The sequence below is a fragment of the Rhinolophus hipposideros genome, assembly GCF_964194185.1.
Source record: "Rhinolophus hipposideros genome assembly, chromosome: 1".
NCBI lineage: Eukaryota > Metazoa > Chordata > Mammalia > Chiroptera > Rhinolophidae > Rhinolophus > Rhinolophus hipposideros.
Window position 1 is genome coordinate 93,848,363 of NC_138047.1, and position 27,074 is coordinate 93,875,436.

General features: G+C 42.5%; 1 protein-coding gene and 1 pseudogene across 3 annotated transcripts in view; one reads left to right on the forward strand and one right to left on the reverse strand.

The window, feature by feature from the left end:
- Nucleotides 1-27,074, forward strand: part of SEL1L3 (SEL1L family member 3) — a 97,848-nt gene that overhangs the window by 54,108 nt on the left and 16,666 nt on the right. For both annotated transcript variants that reach the window (XM_081056469.1, XM_081056468.1), the window contains exons 12-17: nt 4,040-4,159; nt 5,948-6,088; nt 10,288-10,350; nt 13,402-13,578; nt 16,636-16,763; nt 21,071-21,154. In XM_081056469.1, the coding sequence (XP_080912595.1) occupies nt 4,040-4,159; nt 5,948-6,088; nt 10,288-10,350; nt 13,402-13,578; nt 16,636-16,763; nt 21,071-21,154 (713 nt within the window). The remainder of the gene's footprint in view (nt 1-4,039; nt 4,160-5,947; nt 6,089-10,287; nt 10,351-13,401; nt 13,579-16,635; nt 16,764-21,070; nt 21,155-27,074) is intronic.
- LOC308495991 (large ribosomal subunit protein uL22-like) lies at nt 17,957-19,994 on the reverse strand (annotated as a pseudogene). The gene is made up of 2 exons: nt 19,981-19,994; nt 17,957-18,547 (listed from the first exon to the last, which is right to left on the reverse strand). The product of its transcript is annotated as a large ribosomal subunit protein uL22-like (transcript).

The window sequence follows — 27,074 nt, forward strand, 5'->3', positions numbered from 1 at the left end:
CACATAACAGATGAGGAGATACGGAAAGCCAGACCTCTAATTAACAAACCAAAGATCCGTCAGAAGTTCCTTTCTTGATTCTTGTTTCATTTTCTCTTTTATGTAACTTGTGGTTCACATCATTTCATCTTCTTTATTAGTAATCTTGCTTCACATCATTTCTGTTTGATTTAGTGGGACTCTGCTTCAGGTTAAAGAGAAAGAAGACGCTCCGGTTTTTGTTTGTTTTGTGGCTCAATCGTAAATGAGTTCCTCTCATTCTCTCCACTTTTCAGAACTTGCTTTTGTGAGAAGTTTGGTCCCCAACCTCCTCTCTCTACTCCTGCTAGAGGGGCAGGGTTCTTATCTCATCTACACCACTGGTTTCAACTGACTTCACATACTGATGATACTCAAACCTTTCTCTCTAGCTGAGATATTTCTTATAATCTGTATCCGGGATCATAACGTACTGCAAAGGAAACCCACCATCTCCTCCTCTCCATTCCCCACAAACACTTTAACTGATGGCACCGTTGTCCTGAGACAGTGTGGAGCATTCCCTGACACTGGGTCCAGGGGGTCTGAGGACTGCAGAATCTCCAGACATTGGACCTCCTCTCACCTGGTCAACAGGTTTTAAACCCGGCAGTATAGGATGTGAACTGATCCTTCTAGACACCTTGACTATAACACAGCAACAATGACAACAACAACAACACACCCCAGAAGCTACATTAGAAGCCACTGATCTGTCTGGGACTCTGGGTCCCTACCAGTGCCTAGCAGCTCTGCTGCCGTCCTCGCTCCCACTGTTACTTCTCACACTATAGTTTCTTCTTAGATGGGTCACTTTTCCAACTGAAGCATCATTCCTGGTCACAAATGTTTGAATGAATGAACTGCCAAATGCTGTTCCCTTTTAGGGGTTGTCCCTTCATCAGATGTCTTTGTAGGTGGTCTGCTTTCACAGAAGGCCCTGGGCACGTGGCACTGACATGGTTCTTGTTGTTGCTACGGTGACCCCAGAACTATGGAGAAGCAATAGCCTGCCTGGGCGTGGCTCCTGGGACAGACTTGCTTGGGTCAGGTCCGAGGTCTGCTGTTCACTGAGTGTGAAATCTTAGACAAGTCTACTCATCTCCTGTCTCTTAACAGTGTTTCATCTTTAAAATGGGCACCATGGTGGTCTGCACGTCACATGGTTGTTACAACATGAATAAGTTCATTTACATGACACGTGCCAAGTGGAGCCCAGCTCACAGTAGGAGCTCTCTAATATGTTTCTGGCCCAGCACTCCCTCCTCAAATTCTATGCCTTCCACATCGTAAGGCACACAATTCTCTTAGATAGATCTTCATCCCCACGAGGTAAGGCTTCGGGCTGTACAAAACCGTAAATACCAATAGGAAGGCTAATGTTCTAAACTGCTGTCAGCCTTTCATATGTTAGAATGAACTATGGACCTAAAAAATGATGAATTGCCACTACTAAGAGCTTACCGTGTACCAGGAACTATGCTAAAATCTTTCATAAACAATCTCATTTTATTCTCATGCAGCCCTATGAGGCCAGTAAGAGTATTATTCCCATTTTACAGATGAGGCAACTGAGACTCAGAGAAGCTAAAGAACTTGCCCACAGTCACACAGCAAATGAGTAATGGAGTCTGGATTTGAACCCAGGTCTTTCCAACTCTTTGCACTATAAAATATAGTGGCTAATAGGTTGAGTGCTTTCCATATAGCAGGTACCATACTAAGCTCCGTTTTATGGATGCAGAAATGGAATCTTAGGTAAATAAAGTTAGTGGCCCAAGGTCCACAGGTAGGTAGTGGTGAGTTAGAATTCCTCGTGGTCTGATGCAAAAGGTTGTGCTCTTAACAGCCCTACCTGCTGCAAAGCTCTATGGCACTGCCCAGGGTGCCTAGGTTGGGGACAGTGATACAAAAGATAAAAGTGTTCCTTTTTCATAGTTATGCATGGTTGGCAGGTCCCCTGGAAACATAGCCTTTTCCAAGACTTCCTTCATGACACTGTTAGTGTTCATTATGTATAAGGGGAGACGTGGAAACAGTCTGCTATTTGCTTCCTCTCATGCATAGTTCTCCGCAGGGTGGTGAGGTGCATGGGGTGTGTAGGCCCCACAGCCAGCTGGCCTGGGGGACTCCTAAGTTTGAAGAACTAAATATATGACCTTGAGTAAGTTATTTAACCTCTATGGGCCTCAGTTTTCACATCAGTGAAATGGGGATATGAACAGGGACTGTCTCATGAGGTTGCAAAGATTCAGTGAGTCATTCTGGGCAAAGCAGTTAGAACAGTGCCTGGCACACAGTGCATGCTGGTTATCATGATATATTATCACTGCCAGAGAGAGGCAGAAACTCCTAAGAGTATACATTCTGCAGGGTAGGAACTGTATCTTCATATGTTGTGTCCTTCTTTCAAGTCCCATGACAAAGTTAAGGAGGAAAAGAAGAAAAACCAGCCAAAATCAAAACACCCAAAACTCTCCAGTGGAACACAAAACTTCCAGCTGAGAATTCCATTATTTGAGCAGCTTGAGCTTCAGCCCAACGTAAGGCTCATCCAGAGGCTCGTGTCCTCCGGAGTTTGAGCTGAAGCGCCCACTCATCGGCCATACACTTGGCAAAGAGTTAGCGAGATAGAGTGGCTTGTGTCCAGGCAGGATTCCAGGACCTTCTCGCCAGAGGACACCAGGGGGGAGCTGGTCAAAGCCCTGTCTTGGGACTCAAGCCAACCTGGTTTCCAGGGCCAACTCTACAATGTGACCTTGAGTTCATGGTTTCACCTTCTGTACTTCGGTTTCTTTGCCTATAAATTGAGGACAGTGCTATTTGGGTCACAGCCCTGTTGTGAAGACTAAATGAAAAGAAAAAAAAAAAAACCACAGTTGTTAAACACCCAGCACAGAGTTGGTTTCAATAAAAGGTAGTGGGCATGATTATTCTAATTGTTGCTCTTTGCTTGGTAGCCTGCCGAGGTTAGACATCCGGCCGGAATTGATACCTGCTGGGTTCTGAGTCCTAGCACTGTCCCCTAGTGCCCCTGCAAGGGACCTCGGGCTTTATGCAGCCACAGTGGAGGAGGCGGCTAAGAGACCTTCTCAGGAATGGGGTTGCAGCCTCAAGTTTGTGAGTCTAAATGCTTTTCTTAACTAACAAACCGAAAAGGTCAGAAGGGAAATCAGCTCCTTGTTCTCTGAGGCTTCTTCCCCAAACTCATCCACATCCAATTTTGTCACCATCTGCCTATGGCTGCCCTGGCATGGGAAGCCATTTCCTGTCCCCCTCACGGCATTGTTAGATAGAATTCATTATGTATACGGGAGACCGTGAAACAACAGGACTGGTTTTTTATAAACAGCCAACATTTATACATCAAAATGAGTCTTATTTTCTTCAGAGGAGTCAGATATCTGGGAGGCTGTGCACAAAGTCCAAACAGTTTGTGAACTTTCCCTTCGGGTTCATCTTTAGAGCCTTTAGCACATTTTTGCTCTCATCGTCAAAATTAACATGCACTCTTCTTTTCAAGGTAGATTTAATTTTTGGAAATAGCCAAAAGATATTTGAAGCTGAGCCTGCTAAATAAAAATGGTTAGTCATGCAGGATAATAACACTTTGGGAATTAAAAAAAAGAAAAAAGGTTATACTTAGAAAATATTGATTTACCTTTTCTGATGCTATGTGTAATCTGGCTCTGAAATCCGAGGCACGAAAATAAACTTCTGAACAAGCTTGAGCAACAGACATGGAAGTGGAATAAATTTTGTTCTCCCAAGGAAAATGCTTTGATAGGAAAAAAAATACTCATTTAGGTACATTAGATGTGACACACTCATTTAAAAAGAATTTGATCTTATGACATTGTGGACACACCTCATATTTCAATTATTCTTATAGTTTTTTTTCCTTGAACAATTTTCTAGTTTAAGAATAATGTCATGTCTTTTGCATGCCAAGACCATTTGGATATTTTCTTTCTCCCTTTCTTCCTTTCCTTCTTCCCTCCCTTCCTTTCTTCTTTTTTAGGCATATGTTGAAGCAATCAGACTAAAAGATGATGAAATACTCAAGGTACAAACCAAAGAAGATGGAGACGTCTTTATGTGGTTGAAGCATGAAGCTACCCGAGGCAATGCAGCAGCTCAGGTAAAAATGTGGTCCACTGTCTTAGAAATTCTCAGTGCTGATAGACCAGGTTATGCCCCGTAGTAACAAAATATCCCAAACTTAAGTGGCTTCAAATAGCGCTGGTTTATTTCTTGCTCACATGGCCTGTCCAATGAGGGCTGGCATGGGCTGTGCTCTCTCATAGTCCCCTAGGAACCCAAGCTAACAGAGCCTTTTTTTTTTTGCAACACATGCTTCCAAAACTATTACAGCAGGACGATGGCCATGGCACAGCACAGGCTGGCTCTTAATGCTTCTGTTCAGAAGTGGCCCAAGTCACTTCTCACATTTCATTGGCCAAAGCAAATCTCTTGGTCAGTCGTGACTTCAAGTGGGCTGGTCCCACCCCGAACACAGAAAAAGGGAGAGCCACTATATTTATAATCGATCTTAAAGACTACCATCAGACATTTTAGTGCATCAGATAGAAACAGAAAGAAGCCTCCTGAGGTGCAGGAGACATTAGACAGACATTGAGAAGAAGGCCTTGAATTCAGCTAGGAGAATAGAAAATCATGTGCGGCACATTAGACTAAAAGGGTTGACCCTGTCTTGAACATCTTTTATCTTTTAGATGGACTTTTAAGAGGCACTAGAAAGGGCAGAAGGCAGGGAGAATGTCCCGTATCTGCCTTCTTGCCTTGATTTCACTATGAAAAAAAGCTCCCGATGGGAGCCCGCTAAGGCTGATTGCACTGGGAAGAAGGAGGCCCCCATCCCAAAGGATTTGTCTTTGGCTTCGTGCTCCTGGTGAGCACAGTGTTGGGAAGAGCCTCTGAATCTGTTAAGCAGGCAGAAGACCAGAAATGGAAAGAGGAAAACACAACAGAATAAACACACTAACAAGCACACATTTCAGACACTGTGGTAACCAGTTTTTCACCCTCTGTAGAGGTCTTCCTAGCATTTCAGGAGATATTTCCAGGAAGTTATAAGTATGTGGTGGTGAGGGGCAGGGGCATGGATGGAAGAGAAGGAGATGAGAGAAGAAGAGGAAAGAATGAAAGACAGTTAGGGGCCCACATGGGGCCAGAACGATAACAGACATTGCCTCTGGCTCCATTCTTGGGCGTGTCCCTAGCCTGCAATCTTTCCAGTGCAGGGAGGAATTCCAGTACATAGTTCTAGAAAAGCCACTGCCAGAGCCATTCCTGAGTACTGCAGAGCTTGCATGTACTTTCTAGCAATGGACACAACTTCCTTCCTTCATGTAACAAATCTTTGTTGAGCAGCTTCTATGAGCTTCAGTTGAGCTCTGGTGGGTGGAAGCTGAAGGGATGAGGTCAGGCAAATGACATTTTGAGGTTTCTGCCCCCACATAGCTCCCAGCCTCAAATCTAACGGTGGAGCCAGCCGTGTGGACCAATGCTGGGATAGGAGGATATAAGTACTACAGAGACACTGAACTGATTCAAATGTTCACAGGCCTTCACACTGTTCACTGGGCCGAGAGAACGGGCAGTACCTCCCAAAGGAGGGGGTGTTGGAGGAGAGAAGACTTTGGCCCGAGGTGAAGTTTACATTGATTTGTTTACATGCACGCACGCACACAGAGACACACCATTCCCAACTTGTGTTAAGGACTTATAGTAACACAAATCCACCTTCAGGGCTCTAGCCTCCAGTTGGAAGATAACCTATATCTACCTCATTCTTGGTTCTCAGTATAAAAACACCCCAAGCTAGGTTTGTCCTCCTGAACCTTTCGAAACCTTACGTGAAGCATGACACAGGAAAGCACTATTCTAAATTGCTACTGTCTTGAAGCAACGATTGGCCCAGATGTTGTTCTGGGGGCAGCAAGGTGTGGCCAAGAATCCGGAAGCCGCGATCGAGTGGTACGCCAAGGGTGCCCTGGAGACGGAGGACCCCGCGTTAATATATGACTATGCCATTGTGTTATTCAAGGTAAGAATCGCTCCGTTTGTGCTGAAGTTGTGCAGTTCTTATCAGACTTCCGGAGCAGTGTCCTGTAGGTGTACAGGCGAACAGGGAATCTGTAACTGAAGAAACTTAGTGTACCCTTCTATCACTCTTGATGAAAAGGGATGTTTGCTGAAAAGGCAGAGTCAGAAGCAGTCCCCTGGTCTCGTTTTTAATCATTAGTCTTACGTTTGGCACCTGGATTCTCTTTGCTTTTGCAAGAGCTGTGACATTCTGAAGGGGACACCTGTATTTTATGGATTGGTATGTGGCCGCCAACCCCCAAAGGTGCTGCAAGTTTGCCACAAGGCAGAGTTGTGATTGAATTACAGCTTAAGCAAAGTGCGTGTTTGGGCTGGACCCAACTGTCCCGTTGATCAAAGATCTTGGTTGTAAGCCAACAGGAGAATTGGGGAGACAGGTAGGGAGAGCATTAGCCCGAGAGACAGAGGTTAGACTTTAAGTCCCTCCTCTGCTGTGTCCTTGGAGTTCTCTGAGCTCATGGGACAGTGATGATGACCAGACATTGAATGAAATAGCATAATGAATGGACTTTCAGAACCGTAAAATACCATGTGCCTTATACAAAATAATGGTCGTTCACAGTGATTGATGGAGCGCTTATTACCTGATTTACATGCATTAACACGTTTAATCCTCGCAACAACCTTTCGACATCGGCACTGTGGTGTAATAGTATTGCTGTTTATGTGGTAACAGGGGCACAGAAAGGCTTTCTAGCTCCCTCAAGGTCGTACCACGGGTACTTTTCAAACCTGATACTGGGATCCAGGCAGGCTGGCTTCAGAGTCTCTGCTCTTCACTCCCAAACACAGAGACATCACTTCACCAATCCTGGAAAAGTAAAAAGCTGTTGGCTCTGGTAAGGAAACTCTTAGACCCTATGCCCATGCCCAAAGAAAGCAGCTGCCCCCAGTTAGCAAGTGTCTTCAAACAAAGCCATGGATTCATGTGGCCAGGCCCGTCTCCAGAACCATAGCTATGGCCACTCACTGAATAACAATCGGGACTTTTGCTATGTTTCTAACCTTCCAAAGCCTGAAAACCTATTGGTTTATTATGGTTTCCAAATTGATAGCCTGGACTTTCTCTTTCCAGTTGTCAAATCAACATAGAAACAATTTGACTCTTAGCCATATGCTAGTGCATTCTCTCATTTATTCAATAAACACTCATTCAGGGCTGACTGCATGCCAGACGGGGTGCGAGGTAAAAGGACATATGGCTGCATGAGCCACGTTCCTGACATCAGGGGGCTCATACAGTGATGGGGAGGACAGGAAAGAGACAGGCTCAGGAGAGAGGCACCTGTCCACCAGAGTTGGGCCTGGCCACTGCCCAAAGTTCAGAGAGGATAAAGGCATGGTTCAAATATGACTTCTGCCCACCAGGAGCTCGCACTCTACAGGGAGAGGCAAATGCATAAATAAATTCTTCTGGGGGTAACAAAATGTTTCCTCAGGGTTTGATTTCCCAAACCTTAAAGCTTTTTGGGTTTTCCTGCATTCCAACTAAGTTATCCCTATGTGTGATGCAGGATGCCCTCATCTCAAGGAACACTGTTTTTTACCTCTGGCCAAAAGGTCTCTTTAAGTGTATTGCATGTACAAGAACCCTGTGCAGAAAACGGGCTTTTCAAATGTGAAGAACAGTAATGTGCATGTTGTTGAATGTATTGTGTGGGCATTTGGCTTATTGTATGCAAAGATGGCGGCATAGTGGTGGCTGTGGTTTGGCCAAGATGGTCAGGGCCACGCCCTTTTGTCTGCACATCAGGATGGAGCTTTGACTTTTCCTGCAGCAACTGTCCTCCATGAATTCATTCAATGGATATTATTGAGCCCTTACTATGTACCAGGACTCTACGTTTCTCTCAACAACTTCCAATACTACTTACATTTGTGCAGTGTATAGTCTTTGTGCAGGAAATTATCCCACGTCTGATTAATAACAAGTATACTGGAAAATCCCTGACCTGAAAGTCAGAGTATCTGAGTTCTAGTGGCAGATCTAACCGTGAGGTTTTGTATAAGTCAACCTCTCTGAGCCCCAGTTTTATTCCTTTACAACAAAGAAGTTGGAGAACATAAACTTTGGCTTCAACCAGGTTCTAACACTATGATTTCAGTGCTTTTCCAGAAGTCTGATATGTTTGTCCCATTCTACCCCCCACCCCGTGATTCCAAGCAGCCTCGCGTCCTTTGCTCTTTCCTCTCCCTCTCTCATTAAATCAAGTAATGGTGCACTTCTGAAAAATATTTTCATCTTCTACTCTGCTTCAGCTCATTGCTTTTATTAAAGAGATACTAAGTTAAAGTCTCATGGAAACTTGGTGTATGTAATTTAACCGTTAGCTGGATTCACAGTTTTATTTGGGGTCCTGAAAAATATAGAAACAAACACATCCTGCATGTTTTCTGTATTGTGCAAGGAGGTTATGAATCATTATACTTTCTAAGCGTAGAACTGAAATGTACAGGGGAAAATACAGCATGGTGGTTATAAGCTTGGGCTCTGGAGCCCGCCTGCCTGGGTTCAAATCCTGCCTCTACAGCTCAGTCACGGTGTGACTCTGGGCAAGTTTCTCAGGTGGGAATGATAGCAGCACCTCAGTCAAGTTTGTTGGGAGGATTAAATATGATAGGACCGTGCATGGCCCACATTAATTAACACAGCGATATTTACTACCCTGTTTCCCCGAAAATACGACCTAGCCAGACAATCAACTCTAATGCGTCTTTTGGAGCAAAAATTAAGACCCGGTATTATATCATATCATATCATATCATATCATATCATATCATATCATATCATATCATATTATATTGTTATATTATATAAGACCCGGTCTTATATTATGCTAGATCAGACCCAGTCCTATATTATAGTAAAGTAAGACTGGGTCTTATATTAATTTTTGCTCTATAAGACGTATTAGAGCTGATTGTCCAGCTAGGTCTTGTTTTCAGGGAAACACGGCAGTGCTGTCCTCATTTATTATAGAACTAAGTATTGAGTTAGAGTTAAAAGCTGGCTTCATTGCAAAGCCCTCTCACATTATATTACATTATATTACACGTGACCCTGTCAACCACCGAGTCAGAGGCCAGGAGGACTGCATGGGGCCCATGGGACGTGTGTGTCCATAGCAGCAGCGTTTGTCATCTGGCTCCTCTGCCTGCCATTGTCATTATCAGACCTATGTCGCGAGAGACCTCAGGGACCCCTCCCACCCCACTCTCAGACCCACCGTTTCCCCACATGGTCCTGCAGCCATCTCAGCGTGGTCCCATGGAGTTCCTCTCCTGTAACGAAAACCCCAGAGCCATCTTTCTCCATGATGCACAAACCACTTCTGCTGGAAAAACTTGATTTTGCTGGAGGAACCTTGTCAGTGTGTCAGCATCTGACCCAAGTATTCCAAGGGTTCTTGAGCTGGTTCTGAAGCTGCAGCTTTCCATCCTGGGACTCGGGTGAGAACCCAGGATGGCTGCCAATGACAGCCTAATAACTCTTAACTGTCTGACATAGATAAAGTGCTTTATCTGGCTCGCAAATTAGATAATCCCTAAAGAAATGCATCCAGGATGACCAAACTCATTTAACATGACTCATGGCTTCTCCCAACAGCATCCGTGGGTCCACGAAGGGAAAGTGAGTCCCTTGGTGATGAATGGGGACTTTTGTATGGTCGCTAAGCTGGGAGGCTGAAGTTTATTGCCTCTGCTCCACAAATATAAGCAAAATAATAATGACGATTGTGATAATGATATCTAATAGCACTGCTTATCGAAATCTTTAAGATTAGGTTTTTAATTACTGTGGTTCCCTGAAAATAAGATCTACCCTCAAAATAAGCCCCAGTTAAGATCGTCAACCAGATGGACGCATTTAGTACATTATGACGATGTTCCAGAAGATGGCATGACTGTAATTGAATAAATGTAGATTGTTGTACATGAAAAAAATAAGACATCCCCTGAAAATAAACCCTAATGGAGCAAAAATGAAATAAGACCCGGTCTTATTTTCGGGGAAACGGTAAGAAGGCTTGGGGTTTATTTTCAAGTATCTTATAACAAACACTGATGTATCTGTGTGATGTTTTTGAGTGCATGCTGGGTTTATTTTCTTTATAATCATTGCTGTTTATCATTGTTTAGGGTCAAGGAGTAAAAAAGAACAGACGGCTTGCCTTAGAGTTAATGAAGAAAGCAGCTTCTAAGGTAACACTTTGGCATTGCCGGTGGGAAACATTTGCACTACACACACTTGTATCTGTCTGTCTGTCTTTCTGTCTCTCTCTCTTTCTCTCACACAAGTCTAAAGAGTAAATGGCCAGTGTCTCCCTACAAAGCCTGAAGGTAGAAATGGAGTGTGTGTGTGTGGGGGGAGGGGTCGCCAGCTTTGCAGCATTAGTCATTTTTGAGCTATACACATACAGAAACCTGCCACAATGGGGACGGCAAAATGCAAAAGCTGAATTCACCTTCATTCAATAGAATTCAGGCCAATTTTGTTTGAAGGCTAAAATTATAATCACGGCTGCCCTGATAACAAGCAGCGGGGGCTCCTTGGAAGTGAATGGATATAAATGCCATTGAATTAGGAAAATCAAAAGCCTAATTCCTTTGAAGATTAACCCTGTCATATCCAATGCCTTGGATAATGGGGCTGTTTGTCAAGTTTATTGCTGGGTTTAGGAATTGTTTTGCTTTTGTCACTATTTACTCTTCAATGTCATCTTCAAGCCAGCTAGTTTCAATATAGCACTACAGAATAGAAGTTATAATGTCGCTTGTGAGAGAAGATACACACACACACACGCACACACATGCATACATATCCCTGCATGTAAACACGCCCAATGCATGTGCAGGCATACTCATGCACATGCACACCGATTTGCAAATAAATAGACTTGTAGAAACCATTGTAATTTTACAACTTTAACAGCCCCTTTCTAGCCCTTCTGGCTCTAGAATGTTCCTTCATCTCCAAGGCTGCTTACATTTGCTTTATCACAAAGACTCCTAAAGTGACCAGGCTGGTCTCCCTCTTTCCCTTTTTTTAGGGAGCTCAGTGTGTCTTTTTCTCTGTGGAAGTGGAAGTTGGAGCTGGGAGTAAGAGAGCCAAGAGGCTTTCCCTCCACCTATGTGGCGTCCAGAAGGCATATGGCCCTGAAGTGCACAACTCCTGACCCCAATGCAAATTATAGGGCAGAAATAGAAATCAGCTGAATGTTGGTCATTGAAGGTGTTGGTTCCAGAGTACCCTGAAATCCAGCAGTGGTGGGGTTTCCTGGCAGGTGTGAAATTTGCATCTGTTTATCCATTCTGGCCATGAATTGGTGTCTAATGTGCTTTATTTTGTATGTATTTTTAGCGGAGCTTAGATGAGTATTGGAGGAAATGCAATTTTATGGCCTGGAGTAGTCACATCCTTAAAAGTGTTATGCGATTTCTCACTCATTCACTCGGCAGGGAGTTATTAAGCTCCTACTCTTTGTCAGGCACTGTGGTAATGGCTGCACATAGTGTGATTTTTGGAATTAGCCAGAAGCCACTTGGCGGCAAATCTGGTGACCGAGCTGTAAATGTCCAAAACAAGGGATGAGTGTTAAGATATAAAACAAGATTTCTTGTGAGGTTTCTGAACTAGGTCCAAATACAGCTCCTAAAGAAGTTCTGCTGACGTTTTGAGTGATAACAGGTACATTTGAATAAACCTGTGGCCTCTGAAGGTAAGCACTGCAGAAGCCATTTGGATGTGTCTGTTCTGTAGGCTTGTTCCAGAGCTGACTCTTGCCTCTTTATAGTATGGCCTGGTCTATTACGTCATTTAAATGCACTCATTCTGCAAGACCTATCGAGAGCCTACCTTGCACCTGGTACTGTGCAGGGCTCAAGAAGAATGCTTCTGTGACAGCACCCATGGCACTGACTCTTTCCCAAGTGTCAGATTTCTTGGGGGCCTGCAAATCTGAACCCTACTCTGGATCCTCAGGGTATAGGATTTGGGTTTCATGTTGTTGAGCATCAGCATTCAAAAGGTGGCTTTCATTCATTCATCAAGTATTTATTGAGCACTTACCCTATGCCGAGAACTAATATAGGTACTTGGGATATAAAACAAAGATACCTGCCCTCATGGAGGTTCCATTCTAATCGCTGTGCTAGTTTCTTTCTCTTAGTCTTCCTGACACCTGGGTTCCAACATAAAGACTAGGATGTGTAGCCCTTTAGGAGCCATGCAGCCTGGAAAGGCTGCAGGTTGGGATCTTAGCCTCAGTGGTTAAGGGTCACCTGGTCTTCACCTGTGAAAGGGGAGGTGAACGAGACTTGGTTCCACACTTGGACTCTAACTTAACAAGTCTCACAGATGCAAGGGCATTGTTTGCCCCTAGAATCCTCTTTTCCCTGCTTGTTCATGATCTGGTGGGTCTAGCAAGAAGGAAGGGATGAGAGCACTGGATGCCCAGGTTGGCCAGGCACACACAGCCCTGCAGGGTACCTGAGCATCCAACAACCAGGCTGGAGGCTGCCAGTGGAAGCAGGTGGGAGCATCTGGAGGTGGGAGCAGAGGAGCCACCTGAGAGCATGAGTCAGCAAGAGCAAGGAGGCTTGAGACTAGATTCAAAGGAACCAACCCTTCCCTGCTACCAGCCCAGACACAGTTCTGGTTCAGACACAGTTCTGAAACCCTCATCCCTGCTCCACCATCCTCCCCTTCTGCCTCAGCTCCAAACTGTGACGCTAAGCAGTCACAAAGCACCTGTGCTTTGCAAGTAGGATGTTGCAGCTGCTTCCTTGAGGGTTTGTTGGTGTTCAGGGCAGAGTAAGCAACAGATGGGCAGACAGGTCACCTAGAAACCGTCCCCACCAAGGCATGTTTCAGACCTCCTGTTGCAGATGAGCGCTCATGGATTTCAAGGGCACTGTTGATATTGCAGGACAATGAGAGGCCTGTTGTAGACAAGGGCGTCAGATAAGAGCCCAGAGGAGCTCCGTGATGATTTGGGGGCCAGCATCACTGCTGAGCTGAAAGGCAGGAATCCAGCAGCAGGCGCCTGAAATCCACCTGGGAAGACTTTGAGGCCAGCTCATGTTTTCTAGCTCTTTGCTTTTCTTTAATGCCATCTGCCCCAAGAAAAGAGACAGGAAACATTTTGCTCAGACTCAGGCAGAATGCTTTCACATTCTCTTTAGGTTTCTTTTCTCTTTTCTTTTTTTCTTTTTTTTTGAAAGTAATTTCTTTCTTGTTGTTCTAAAATCCAGGGATTGCATCAGGCAGTCAATGGTCTTGGATGGTATTACCACAAATTCAAGAAAAATTATGTCAAAGCGGCAAAGTACTGGTTAAAAGCAGAAGAAATGGGGAACCCAGATGCATCATACAATCTTGGAGTCCTGCATTTAGATGGCATTTTCCCAGGTGTTCCTGGAAGGAATCAAGTGAGTAAGACTTGAGACTATGTGGGGACAGAACCCCAGAAAGCAGTTTCCAGGCTCTCAGCCTCACATAGAAAGGTGCTGGCTCAGGTAGTAAATGGCCATCAACTGTGACTGGATGGCCATCAGCTGTGGCTAGTTGGCTGTCAGCTATAACCAGTGAGCCATTGGCCACTAATACAACTGCTGTGGCTATGCTAGCATAAAAAAATGGGGGCTTACAAGAGCTGATTGCAGAGAGGCGGATGCCACCGGTGAGAATATAGTGATATGACTCCCCTACTTATGGCTCCGTGGGTATTCCTTTTTGGCCTCACCATGTCCTGCGTTCTTATGTGTGGAGTGGGAACAGAGACCCCGCAGGCCGCCCTGCACGACAGACTAACTGGTCAGCTGGTCAGTCACTTGATCATAAAACCTTTGTGAAGGTATACTGTATACCCAGTCGAGGCAAGGCCCCGTGGGTGGTACGGGCACCACCCAAGATGCAGACTCCGTCCCCAAGGAACTCAAGAGTCTAGTTAGGAAGATAAGATAGTGAAGAGCAAAGGATAGCATTTAGCCAAGTGCCAAGTGGATGCTTATTGATCTTACCCAAACAGTTCTGGAAAGGGAAAATTTTGAAGGCCAAAGCAGCCAGGAAGGCTTCATGAGAGATCAAGAGAGAGTGCAGAGATTCAGCTTACTGGAAGCAAAGAGAGCTGGGTTCCCATAGGGTGGCCTGATATGAGAACAGCTTTAACCATAATGAAAGCAGCAGAGACAATCTTTAGCATTTGTTGAGCACTTCCTCTGTGCCAGATAAAATGCTTTACATGTGCAGCCCCATGCATCCTAACTACCCTCGGGAACAGTTACTAGTATTACGTCCACTTTCCAGAATAAGCAACTGCGGTGCTGAAAGGTTCTATAATCCACTCAGAGTCATACACTTAGGGGGCAGAGGACCTGGGTGCTCATGTAAAATGGAAGCTCCTTGTCATTAATAATAATATTGATGATGGTAATAATAACCTGAGCACCATTACATTGAACAAAATTCATTGAACACATACCCTATGCCAGGCCCTGTTCCAGGCACTGAGGATACAGCAACAGACAGTCTCTGCTCTTGGGAAGCTTACATGCCAATGGGGGAGAAAGACAATAAACTACTAAATATATAATGTGAGGGTGTTACAGGGAGAAATAAAGCAGGAGAAAGAGGACAGGGAGAGTGGAGATCGGGGGATGCTATTTTTTAAGGGAGAGCAGAGGTCTCTCTAACGGGACATTGTACAGACTCCTAAAGGAGTCTTGCAGATAACAGGGAGAACATTCTAGAAAGATGTGATAAAAGCCCTGAGAAGAAGATTGAGGAATAGCAGGGAGGCCGGAGTGGCAGGAGCAGAAAGCAAAGGAGATAGGGAAAGGAGGAGATGAGGTCCGGGAGGCCCAGGTCATTGTGACAACTCAGCTGCTCTGAGCAAGATGGGAAATCACAGACCAGCTTTGAGCAGGGCAGGTTATGCTGTGTTTTAAAAGGCTCCTCCCGGATACGAGCGGAGACCGGGCTTGAAGGAAACAAGAGCGCGAGCAGGGGGTTAATGCACTGAATCCAAGTGAGAAAGGATGGGCAGTATCAGAAGAGGGGCTGAGATGTGACTGGATTCTGGATATATTTTGAAGGTCAAGGTGACAGGATTTGCTGATGATTGGATGTGAGGTGTGAGCAGGGAGAGAAGTCAGGATAACGCTGGAGCATCTGGCATTTATTGAGATGGGAAAAATGGAGAGGACATTTAGTGAGATGGGCAAGACTGTGGCAGCAGCCGATCTGGGGGTGGGGACTCAGAAGATTATTTTTTTTGTGAAGTACTGTGCCAAGCCTTGAGAACATGTTTTCTTATTTAATCCCCGCAACAAACTTTCATGCTAGGTACTATCAGACACTGCATTTTTCAGTTGAAAAAATTGAGTTAATCTCTCAATTGGAGAGAATGACTGACATGCCTAAGGTCACACAGCTGTTGTGTTTCCCCGGAAATAAGACCTAGCCAGACAGTCAGAGCTAATGCGTCTTTTGGAGCAAAAATGAATATAAGATCCGGTCTTATGTTATATAAGTAATATATATATATAAGTATATAAGTAATATATAAGTAATATTACTTATATATCAGTATAATATATAAGTAATATATATAAGTAATATATAAGTAATATATGTTATATACAACATTATATATGTTACATAAGTAATATATATATATATTGCTATTATATATGTATATATATATATATATATATATATATATATATTATAGTAAAATAAGATCAGGTCTTATATTCATTTTTGCTTCAAAAGACACATTAGAGCTGATTGTCCTGCTAAGTTTTATTTTCGGGGAAACACAGTAGTAAGGAGCAGAGTTGGGATTTGAACCCAAGTCTGTCTGACTCCAAAGCCCATGCTTAAAAACGTCAGTTAACTGCCTTAGAAAGATAATAGTCATCAGTGGAACATATACCCATCTGAGTGTTTTGTTTCCCTCTACTCTTTCTGACTACATCTGAGGCTGTATATTTTTATGTATTGCAAAAACCCTCCCACACATTAGGAAGCGGGGATTTTTGTTTTCTTAATTGTCGTTTTCTAATTCTCACCTTCCTACTACAAATAGTTTTTGTGCATGAGTTTGAAGAAAGGTCTTAAGCAAGGTTAGGAAAGCAAATGCCTGAATTTTCACTTCGTGTGACTTCTGATACGGTCTTCTGTCCTGCTGGCAGGGGTTACATGAGGATCAAATGTGATGATCATGATATTCCTTGTTACATGTTCCCTTATTTCTTGGGTAAACCTAATCAACAGAATAACTGTGGTCAAGGTTATCACATCCAGAGGCCGGCTTCTGTGATTGGCTGTTTTCCTGGAATTTGACTTGGTTTTCTCAAAGATATCAGAAGTTGTAATGATAATATCAGGCCTTAAGTAACTCACCACCTTGGCTCTGATGAAACCAGCCCAGCTAGGAGGACTCCCCCCTCAGGAGAATGACCTTTGTTCATCTCTCTTTACAGACTTTAGCTGGTGAATATTTCCATAAGGCTGCACAAGGCGGACACATCGAAGGAACCTTGTGGTGTTCTCTCTACTACATGACAGGCAACCTGGAGACGTTCCCTAGAGACCCTGAGAAGGCTGTTGTGTAAGAATTTGTCAGATGTTGTGTATGAAGGGAAAGCCATCTACAGTCATCCCCCCTTATGCTCAGGGGATATGTTCCAAGACCCCCAGTGGATGCCTGAGACTTCAGATAGTACCGAAGCCTATATTATGTTTTTTCCTCTACATACATATATATACCTTTTCACTTAAAGAAAGCACATTACGCTTCTCTTTGGCATGTCCGAATAGCCAGCATCACTACTCTTGTGTTTGGGGGTCGTTATTAAGTAAGAATTACTTAAACACAAGCACTGCAATATCGTGACAGTTGATCTGATAACTGAGACAGCTATTAAGTGCCTGAGGGGCGGGGAGACTGTACAGCGTGGAGACGCTGGACAAAGGAATGGTTCACATCCCGAGCAGGACAGAGCAGGCTCAAGAATTCACCGCACTAGCCAGAATGCGCACTAGTCAGAATACCACACAGTTTAAAACTTATAAATTGTTATTTCTGGCATTTTTAATTTAATATTTTTAGACCCCGGTTGACCTTTGGATAACTGAAATCTCAGAAAGCAAAAGGGGACTATTTACTGTATTATATTCACCATGCCCTCCCAAAATGGAGGTTTTTTTCTTTCTTTCCTTTTTCACTTTTTAAATTTTATTTTTATTTTTATAAGTTTACATAGTTTATGATATAGTTTACATAGTTTAAAGAGCCAAATAATTTGACAAGATAAAAATAAAGACAAAATTTTAGTTAAAAATGAAAAAATAACTTGGTAAGAAAAAAACACAGCAGGAAATCTCTGCCTATTCCACTCCAGGCTCCATTTTTTGCTTCCAAGTATAAATTGTTTTCAACTTTTTATTTCTTTTATATTTGCTTCTATCGCTAAATAACATGCTTATACCACTTTCTTTCTTTCTTTCCTTTCTTTCTTTCTCTCTTTCTTTCTTTCTTTCTTTCTTTCTTTCTTTCTTTCTTTCTTTCTTTCTTTCTCTCTCTCTCTCTCTCTCTCTCTCTCTCTCTCTCTCTCTCTCTCTCTCTCTCTCTCTCTCTCTCTCTTTCTTTCTTTTTCTTTGTTTCTTCCCTCCCTCGCTCCCTCTCTCCTCTTCTCTTTTCTTTTCTTTCTTCCCTGCCTTCCTTCCTTCCTTCCTTCCCTCCCTCTCTCTCTCCCCCTTCTCCTCCCCCTCTATATTATTAGCATTTATTTGATGCTGAATTTACTCCCAGGCCATGAGTTTTTGTTTCTTCAGTTTCTTCTGGGAGATCTTTTTCTTCTCCCAGAAGAAACTGAAGTGCAACCTCCTCTTCTGGTTTAGGAACAATCTGGTCTTTTTCAATGAAGATCATCTCAATGTGACGGAGTGAGCCCACGTATGGGTTAACCCACCCGTGAGCTCAGTAGGTTCTGCGCTGCATCTCGGGAGCTTTGCTCACCTGGCTGTGCTCAGTGACCAGAGAGTCTCCATCTAAACTCTTAAGTGCAGCATCACTCTGCTTTTTTAAGCATGTGCAGTAAAATTTTTGCACTCCTTTTGGGCCACTGATTCTGCCTCAAACCCCACTGTTTGGCCTGGGCACATCTCCCAACTCCACCATTGTAATGACGGAATGGTACACATTTCTTCTGTAAGGTGACATCCTTTAGATACTTGGTGGCTGTTTGGATATGCATACCCTTGATGGCCTGGGCAGTTTCACAAGTGTTCTTAAAATGAACATGAAGATTTGAACCTCTCGATTTACATGATTGTATGAGGTTCTCTGGGTCAAGTGAATAGCGAACCGTTTTCAGAGGTAACCTCAGGCCACTTACCGGAAGGGGCTATTCCAGTATTTCTTGATATTTTCATTATAAGCATTGTCTAATGATGTCCCACTGTGGAAGATAAAGATGTAACCCTCTCTTACTCTGCCACCTCCTCCTACCCCACACATTCACATTTCCTGCCCTCTCCTACCTTCCCAATAATCATGTTATTATTTTGGTTAAATTCGGATCAGGGCTTACATGATTATGGTCATGTAAATGCTAATCACAGCTCAGCCATGTAATAGTACTATGACTACTTTTTCTTTCTTGCATGACTTCTTGTTTTCTATGGCGTAATAATTACATTTCATTGTTCTTTGGTTGCTTAGCTTTCTATGTACTTATCATTTTCTATGTACTTGATCTTTAAAGTCTCCTACAGCCGTCTAAACCTCTTCTCAGTATGTCCAGACCCACCAGGTATTCTGTAAGTTTAATCTTCGTGGTGGTGGTGTCTGTCCTGGAGTCTGTTCAGGACAGCGCAACCCTCCTGACGTTGGCTTTCTCATCGTTGTGAGGATTCCCTTTCCTTTCATCTCCGTCTTTTTTGGTTCTCTTTGCTGGACCGTTTCTTCCTCTTTATTGGTTTACTCCTACATTTTGGCAGAGCACATCCCACCATAGCTTCCTGAAGAACGGTGAACAGGAGGCACCTTTTCAAGGTCACACATATCTGATAATGTTTTATAGGGGCTGGCAAGCTATGGCCCAGAGATGACGTGGCTCACGGCCTGTTTTGTATGGCCCCAAGGACTAAGAATGCATTTTACATTTTCAAAGGGTTGTACAGCAAACAAACAAAGAACAATATGCAACAGAGACCTTATTTGGCCCACAAGGCTTAAAATATTTACTATCTGCCCTTGGTAGAAAAAATGTTTGCACACCTCTGCTTTTGGCTACCTCACAGCTACAGTCTGGGTCGCCAGAAGGACGCTTGAGAGCATATCCAACCTGACCTGAACTCAGTAACTTGCCTTAGACAGAGCTGACTTTTTTTATTATTGTTAATTAGGATATTTTGGGTGAACATTCTTATATTTCATGGATTTTCTTGTTATCCGTTTGTTATTGATTTCTAGCTTAATTACACTGTGATCAGAGAATATATTCTGAAGGATTTCAGTCCATTCAAATGTGTTGAGGCTTGCTTTATGACCAGCGCATGGTCGATTTTGATAGATGCTTTATGGTCTTAAAAGAGTGTGTTTTCTGAATTTGCTGGGCACAATGTTCTACATATATTATAAATTACATCAAGTTAGTTAATTGTGTTGGCCAGATCTTCTAGATGCTTTCTGATGATTTTTTTTTTCCTGCTTATTCTATCAGCTATTAAAAGAAGTTGTGTTAAAATCTCCCACTATGGGGGTTGCTGGTTAGCTCAGTTGGTTAGAGTGCGGTGCTCTTAACAAGGTTGCTGGTTCCAACCTCACGTAGGCCATCGTGAGCTGCGCCCTCCACAACTAGATTGAAACAGCTACTTGACTTGGAGCTGATGGGTCTTGGAAAAACACACGCAAAATAAATAAAAGTTAAAAAAAAAAGTTTGTACATTCATCCCACTATGAATGTACACTTATCTATCTCTCCTTTCAGTTCTGTCAATTTTGCACTATAGATTTTTAATCATCTTATTAAGTCATAGAGATTGAGAATTGTTTTGCTGTCCTAGTTGACCCTTTATCATGTGTCCTTTTTATCTGTTGATGGTTGTGGCTTTATAGTCTACTATTTTTGGTATTGTTTTATATCCGTTTTTTCTGATTAGAATTTGCATGTTCTATTTTTTTTTTTTTTGGTTCTTTTACTTTCAATTTTTCTCTGTCCTTATTTTTATGTGTCTCTTGTAAGCAGCATATAATTGGGTTTTGTGTATCTCTTTATTCAGTCTGACAATTTTAGTATTTAATTGGTATATTTAGACCACTTCAATTTAATGTAATCATGGATATATTTGGTTTTAAATCTACCATTTTAGTATTTATTCCCTATTTGTCCCATCTGGTTTTTGTGCCTTTTTTTTCTCTTTGCTATTAATCAGGTATTTTTTTAAAATTATTCTGTATCCCCCTTTCATTAGCTTAGTGTTATGTATTCTTTAGTAATCTAAAGATTACAACAGACTAGTTCATTATTAATAAACTCCTCCAGGATAAATTAGGGAACAGAAACAGAATAGGGAAACCTTATAATAAATCAGTAAATAGGTTGTAACGGAGAGAGTACTGGAACTTTTTGTAAAGATTATCTTTTTCCATATCGGTGGATGCTTTTCAGGAGGAACCTTTCATGTCTTTATTTGACAACTACTCAGCATTCATAGGAAAGGAGTCGGAATGCAAAGCTGTCAAAATGCATCCCCTTTTACCTTCTTAACATGCAGTTCTGGCTTGTTGCTTTATAAAAATTCTAACAAGCAAAATATTCCCTAAGTGGGATTTATTGAGATCATATGGAGAACAAAGCAATTATTTAATTTGCCACCGTTTGGATATTTTCTCTTCCCTTTCCTTTTCAGGTGGGCAAAACACGTAGCTGAGAAAAATGGCTACTTGGGCCACGTCATTCGCAAAGGCCTCAACGCCTACCTGGAGGGCTCATGGTAAGCTCAGGAACTCATGTCACTGCCAACTTTCTCAGCCCTTACCTTTCAATCTGTCACTGGAGTCCTATGAGATGGAGTCTTCAAATGCAACTGAAAAAGCAATTTGCAGGGAAATCATGGCCTCTCAGTAATACTGTTCAGAGTATCACAGACTGATTGGCTGTTGATTGAAAAACATTGCATTTCCATGTTTAATTATACACAAAAATTAGTTCTCTAGGGGGAACATCCACAGTCATCAAGTTGAGAGACACACGAGTGCGTTGACTTCTCTTCCCTTCAAACTTGTTTCTCTTGGTTTTAGAGTCTGGAGACGGCGCAGGGGATCTTAGCTAACCCTCTGCCTCTCACTGACAGGCCATAGAAAGTCAAGGATTTCCACCTCGTTCTTGGGAAGAAAAGAAAGCAGTGTGTTCAGGGCTCAGGCTACATACAGCCTTCCATAGGTTATTTTACTGCATCTTGTGTGGCCAGGAGCCTGGAATTGCTGGAAGTCACTCACAAGACCTTGAATGTCATAGCCAAACAGACTGATGGCGTTAGCAATTGTCATTCAGGTATCTGTTGGATGAAGAACACCTCATGACCCCACACAGGAAGACTTCCAGTTCCCTGCATTGGCTTTTACTTGATTTTACAAATACGGGCACCCCTCTCCAAGCTCTACCTGATTTCATCTTATTTTCTTCTGTCAGTCCTAGCACTCCCTCTTACTTTTCCCTTGGGCTATGTTTTCTTGGCTGGTTTATTGCTTAAATGATCTGGGTATTTCAGTAATAACTAAAAAGGCTATGTAAATCAGCACATATCCCTTCGGTCCATTGCCTCATAGACATTAGACCAGACTTATCATCAATCATACTCTGATCTGAACCTTAATTAAAAATTAAAACATACTCGTAGGTCCAAAAGAACGTCATTTTCACCTTTGGTCCTTGGGTGCCTGTGTGGTCAACATATAGCATCTCAGTGATGGAGATTCTGAAATTAGATGATGCAGGGGAAATGACTCCAGTGAAAAAAAGCAGCAAATAAAAATGTTTATTATTATCATCCGGTGAAAGTTTATTATCTGTGGCCTCACTTGGCACAACAGGAAAAAATTTTTTTTTTACAAAATTATTATTTTCCAATTGATATACCTTACAATTTTATACTGTTTTATCTTGTTTCCCGAGTAAGCTTCAGTTCATAAAACTCCCAAATTTGACTTTAACTCATTTTCTACTCTTGCCCTTCAAACTTCCCACTCTTTGCTTCCCGTAAGCTTCTTACGGAGAACTAAGCATTCAAATATCAGCATGTTTATATGTGGGGTTTTCCCAAACGGAGAGCACAGCTGTAAACACCCGCAATACAACACACACACTCACACACACACACACATACACACACACACCAAGATGTCTGACACTTATTTCTATAAAGAGAGTATCTGTCAGTAGCTTAGCTTTCCTGATTACTTTTGAATTTATCATCACAAAGCGCTTTAACATTGAAAAATTTGCTATGAAGGTCAAGATAAATTAAGATTTTTTGTGGCCTGCTGTCTTTGTTATAATATTCAGCCACAAGAGATTGAATTTTTCTTTTGATAGAGGGGATGGGGAATTAAGTGTGTTCAACACTGTGAGTTTGGGTTCAGTTCAGCATATTTTACCTTGTGCTCCTTGGGCACCTTGCCGTAAGCTGCAGGGGATGCTACAAGTGGGGTTTGGGGAAGTTTGTGGCCTCATCCCTCCCTCATGTTGGAGCACCTGCAGTTTCTCACATGACCCATGTTCTGTCTGACCTCTGGGCCTTTGCACTTGCTGTTCCCTATGCCCAGAAGTCCTGCCTAGCTCCTTACTCCCTTTGATCCGTCCATCATGGTTGCTCTTTACTTATTGATTGCCCCGTGATTTGTAACCCAGTGCCCGGCACCTAGTGGCACCTGGGAAGTGCTAAAAAACTAATGAATGAATGAAGTAAGGCAAATAGAGGGAATAAACATAACTTAAGCGCCATGGACAGTATATAAAGAACATCGGGGATTCTGAGGAAGAAGACATGTTATCTGGTTTGGGAGACTCGGGTCAGCCTTTGGAATGTACATAGCAGATGACACAGCCTTGAGGGATGGGTGGAATGTCCACTTTGCCATGCAGTGAAGAGCATTTCTGGTGAAGGGGATCACAGGAACAAAAGCAAAGAGAAAGGAAAATTCTGGGAGTGTCTGGAAAATTTCAAGCCACCGAGTTTGCCTTGAGGGTAAGATATGTAAAGGGGGTGATATATAACAAGACCAAAGGGGTGCTGCTTTATTGGATTTTGAATGGCCGGTCATACACTTTTTACTTAATTTGTGGAGCAGGAGGGAGCCATTGATAGTGTTGAGCCAGGGATAGTGACATGACAGATCTGGGTTCTGAGATGATTAACCAAACAACTGTGAATGATGGCAAAGAGAAGGGAGAGTCTTAGAGGGGCTGCTAGTTCAGAATCCAGGTGAAAGGAGCTGGGCATTTGAGTTAGAGAAGTGGCATGCGCCAGTTGAGTTGTTTTCTCTTCTTATATCACATAATAGTTGATACATGTGAAATACTATGTGATATATATGTAGGTTCCAAAGCATAACAATAAAAGGAACACCTGTAAATCTACTACCCTACCTAAGAAAATGAACTATTGAGGCTCTGCATGTTCCTCTCAGATTAAACCCACCTCAGTACCCAGAAGTAACCATCATCCTGCATCTTGCATTCTTTAGTTTTTTGCTACATATATGGATATATTTATCTAAGCAATAGATTTAGTTTGTCTTGTTTCTGAGCTGTATATTATTAGAATGTTATTATATATGATTCTTCAACTGCGTTTTTAGAATTAGCATTATGTTCCTGAGATTCATATGTTTTGATGCATGTCCCTCCCTGTAGGTCATTCATTTTCGCTGCTGTCATATACCACAATTTACTTACCAACTCTCACATTAACACATATTTGGGTTGTTTTCCTTTTTTTCCTTTTCTTTTTTTCTTTTTCTTTTTTTTAAGAACAATGTGCCATGCACATTTTTTATGTATATCCTGATACATAGAAAGAGTTTTTCTGGAATATCAGCTTAGGAGTAGGGTCACAGGGTAGGCACATGTTGGACTTTACAAGATAATGCCAATTGTTTTCCAAAATGATTTTATCGGTTTACTCTCCTGTCAACCATCTATGAATTTCTATTTCTCCATATCCTTGCCAATCTTGATGCTGATGCTAAGTATTGTTAAGGACTAGTCTTAATCTGAATTCAAGGATTTTTCATATTAACAGAAAGAAACCCTTCACAATGGGAACATCTTTGTGAAAATATATTTGAGGCAAAGTGCATCTATCTCTTCCTTTTCTCCAAGCCCCCAAACCTGCCACAGGGGTTAAATAAGAAATCTATGAATGTGGCCTCCCCCAAATGTGTCTTTTTTGGGTGCCATCTATTTTGCTGTAACAGAACGAAATCATCCATCAATGTCCCAAGTCCATCCCCTTTTTACATTTTCTGTGAGTGAGTTTATTCTGGATGTTATTTTCAAATTACATGTGTCAGTTTGATGAGCTTGTGCTTTTCTGTGTTGTTCCAAGATTTATATGGGATAGCTTAAAAGAGGAGCTGCCTGAGAGAAGGACGTTTTGCTGTCTAGGCATAATATGGAAGATAATGTTGTCATGCCTGAGGCTGCCCTCGGACACCAGGGGAAGTCTGCTAAGGGGAGGCCGGCTGTCATGTTTCATTTCTTTCTGCCTTACCCCTACATGTGTTTGATCTGTGAACCGTGTGTTTTATTGTCCTTTGTGTTTTATTGTCCCACATACTTACCCCAGGAGGTCAGCCCAACCACGGTGGGCTTGAGGCAAGATAAGGAGGCATGTTAAGTTCCAGTTGAAAGAGATTCACCTTTTTGCAATAGTGCAGGGGTCCTCAGACTAGAGGATTGTTTTTCATCCTTCCAGTTTGAGCTGTTTCAGACATTGGCAGAAATGAGCACAGAGAAAATAATATAATTGTTTGAGAACCTGCTCAGAGGTAGTCAGATTCACAGCTAGCAACCCAAGGATTAATTATTAAGAAGAACCATTAGGAAAGTTTTATAAATATACAGAGAGTGCCAAAAATGTATACACATGTTAATAAAGGAAAAAAACTATTAAAATTACGCTGATGGTAACCACTTTGAGCACCTCTTGTAATTGCAGAAGTCAAATGTGACTTGTATTCATCTTTTGTTATCAGTGTATATTGAGTATTACAATTTTAATAGTTTTTTTCATTCTTAAAATGTGTATACATTTTTTGACACCCTCTGTAGGTGCCCACTTTGAAGTGGGAGGGTAGCAAATATGCCCCTAACCTCAATCTGTATCCTACTCCAACCGCACCCTCATCAGAATGACTGTCTTGGGGACAATTTCATTTTAGTGCATTGGAAATATAACTTGTAGCTCTAATCAGCTTCCTAAACCTTGAGGAGATTTCTGGAAGGGCAGTACAGTCTTGTAGCTTGTCTTTGGGCTTCCCACACATGGCAGATGCCACGGAAATGTTTGTTCCATGAATATGAGTATAGAAATATCTGTAATTAATACTTTTTGGCAGTTTCTGTTGAAACACAATTAATTAAGAGCCAGGTGCTGAGAGGGAGACTAAATGTGGGTAGGATTTCTGCAGAGGAGGCCTGTCTCTGAGTCTTAATAAGCTGAGAAAGTCTGGTCCTCGCCTATAGTTTGCTCTTTGATACATGAAAATGGGTGGCGGTGGAATCAGAGAGCACTGGCCTCTGAAGATTGCTTCTGCAAGATGGAAGACAGTTCTGTTCAGTACTTCTATTGACATTGATGTTTTTAGACGTCTCTTTTTGATGGATAACAGTGCTTCCTCAAAGGAAATGCTTGAGGATTCTATGAAATTTCCTCCCAATGATACAATAATTGAACAATGGAAGTGTTCCTATAAAACTTCTTTCTCCCATCCCTTCCACCACCACCAAAATACTTCAGACACAGGATATCATCTTTTTAGAGTTTATCATAGTGACTGTTTTACAGGGATTGTCAACCTCATCCCCTCCCCCCCCACCACCTCCCATTCTAATAGTCTGCCTGATTGCTGTCTAAGAAAAACTCATTTTGTTACATTTTAATAACGTGAGTCACATTCTATCCAGTTATGGCAGCAGAGGGAGCCAGCTCAATATTTGACCTTGGGCTGGCAAGTGTACACCATTTCATCTCCTCATCCATCCCTGGGCGGGAAACTGAGGCACTGGTATAAGCCCGAGTGTCTCTGAAGACATTTGAGATTATAAGACCTTTGGAACTTACTACAGAATGATGAGGACTTTTCTGCTGGGCCTCCCTCCTATGCCCTCTCTCTGGTCTGAGAATACACCAAACATGATTTTTGCAGTCCACGTGAGAAAATGCATGGGTGTCTTTTGTGGTGGTTTTGCAGCTGCACTTGGGTCTTGCTAGCTGGCTTGCCTATGCAGGGGACTGCTTAGCCAACCTTGTGTCTCTTTAGAATGAGTCATGGCTAATTGGTCAGCTGCCTTGGGTGTCTCAGAGACCAGCAATCAGCTCACGCAGCAGCCACGTGGCCCGTGACCTGCAGTACGTCTGATTGAAGGTCTGCTGTCCTAATTTGACTCCCCAATCATCTCTCTCTCTGTCCCCAAGGGATGGTCTGGCAGAAGCTGGTTTAGCAGTGTAGGAAAGATGATTTCAGATTTTGCTTCCCTTATGCCCTCTAACCTACTCTCCCCCCACCCTTCCTTAAACCACTTCCTACATAGGTGGAGCTAAAATTAAGAATGAGTGCTTAACGTCAACTACTTAAAATGAAAAATAAGCTTTCAAAACAACTTTTTATGGTTAAAATAAATTGTCACTC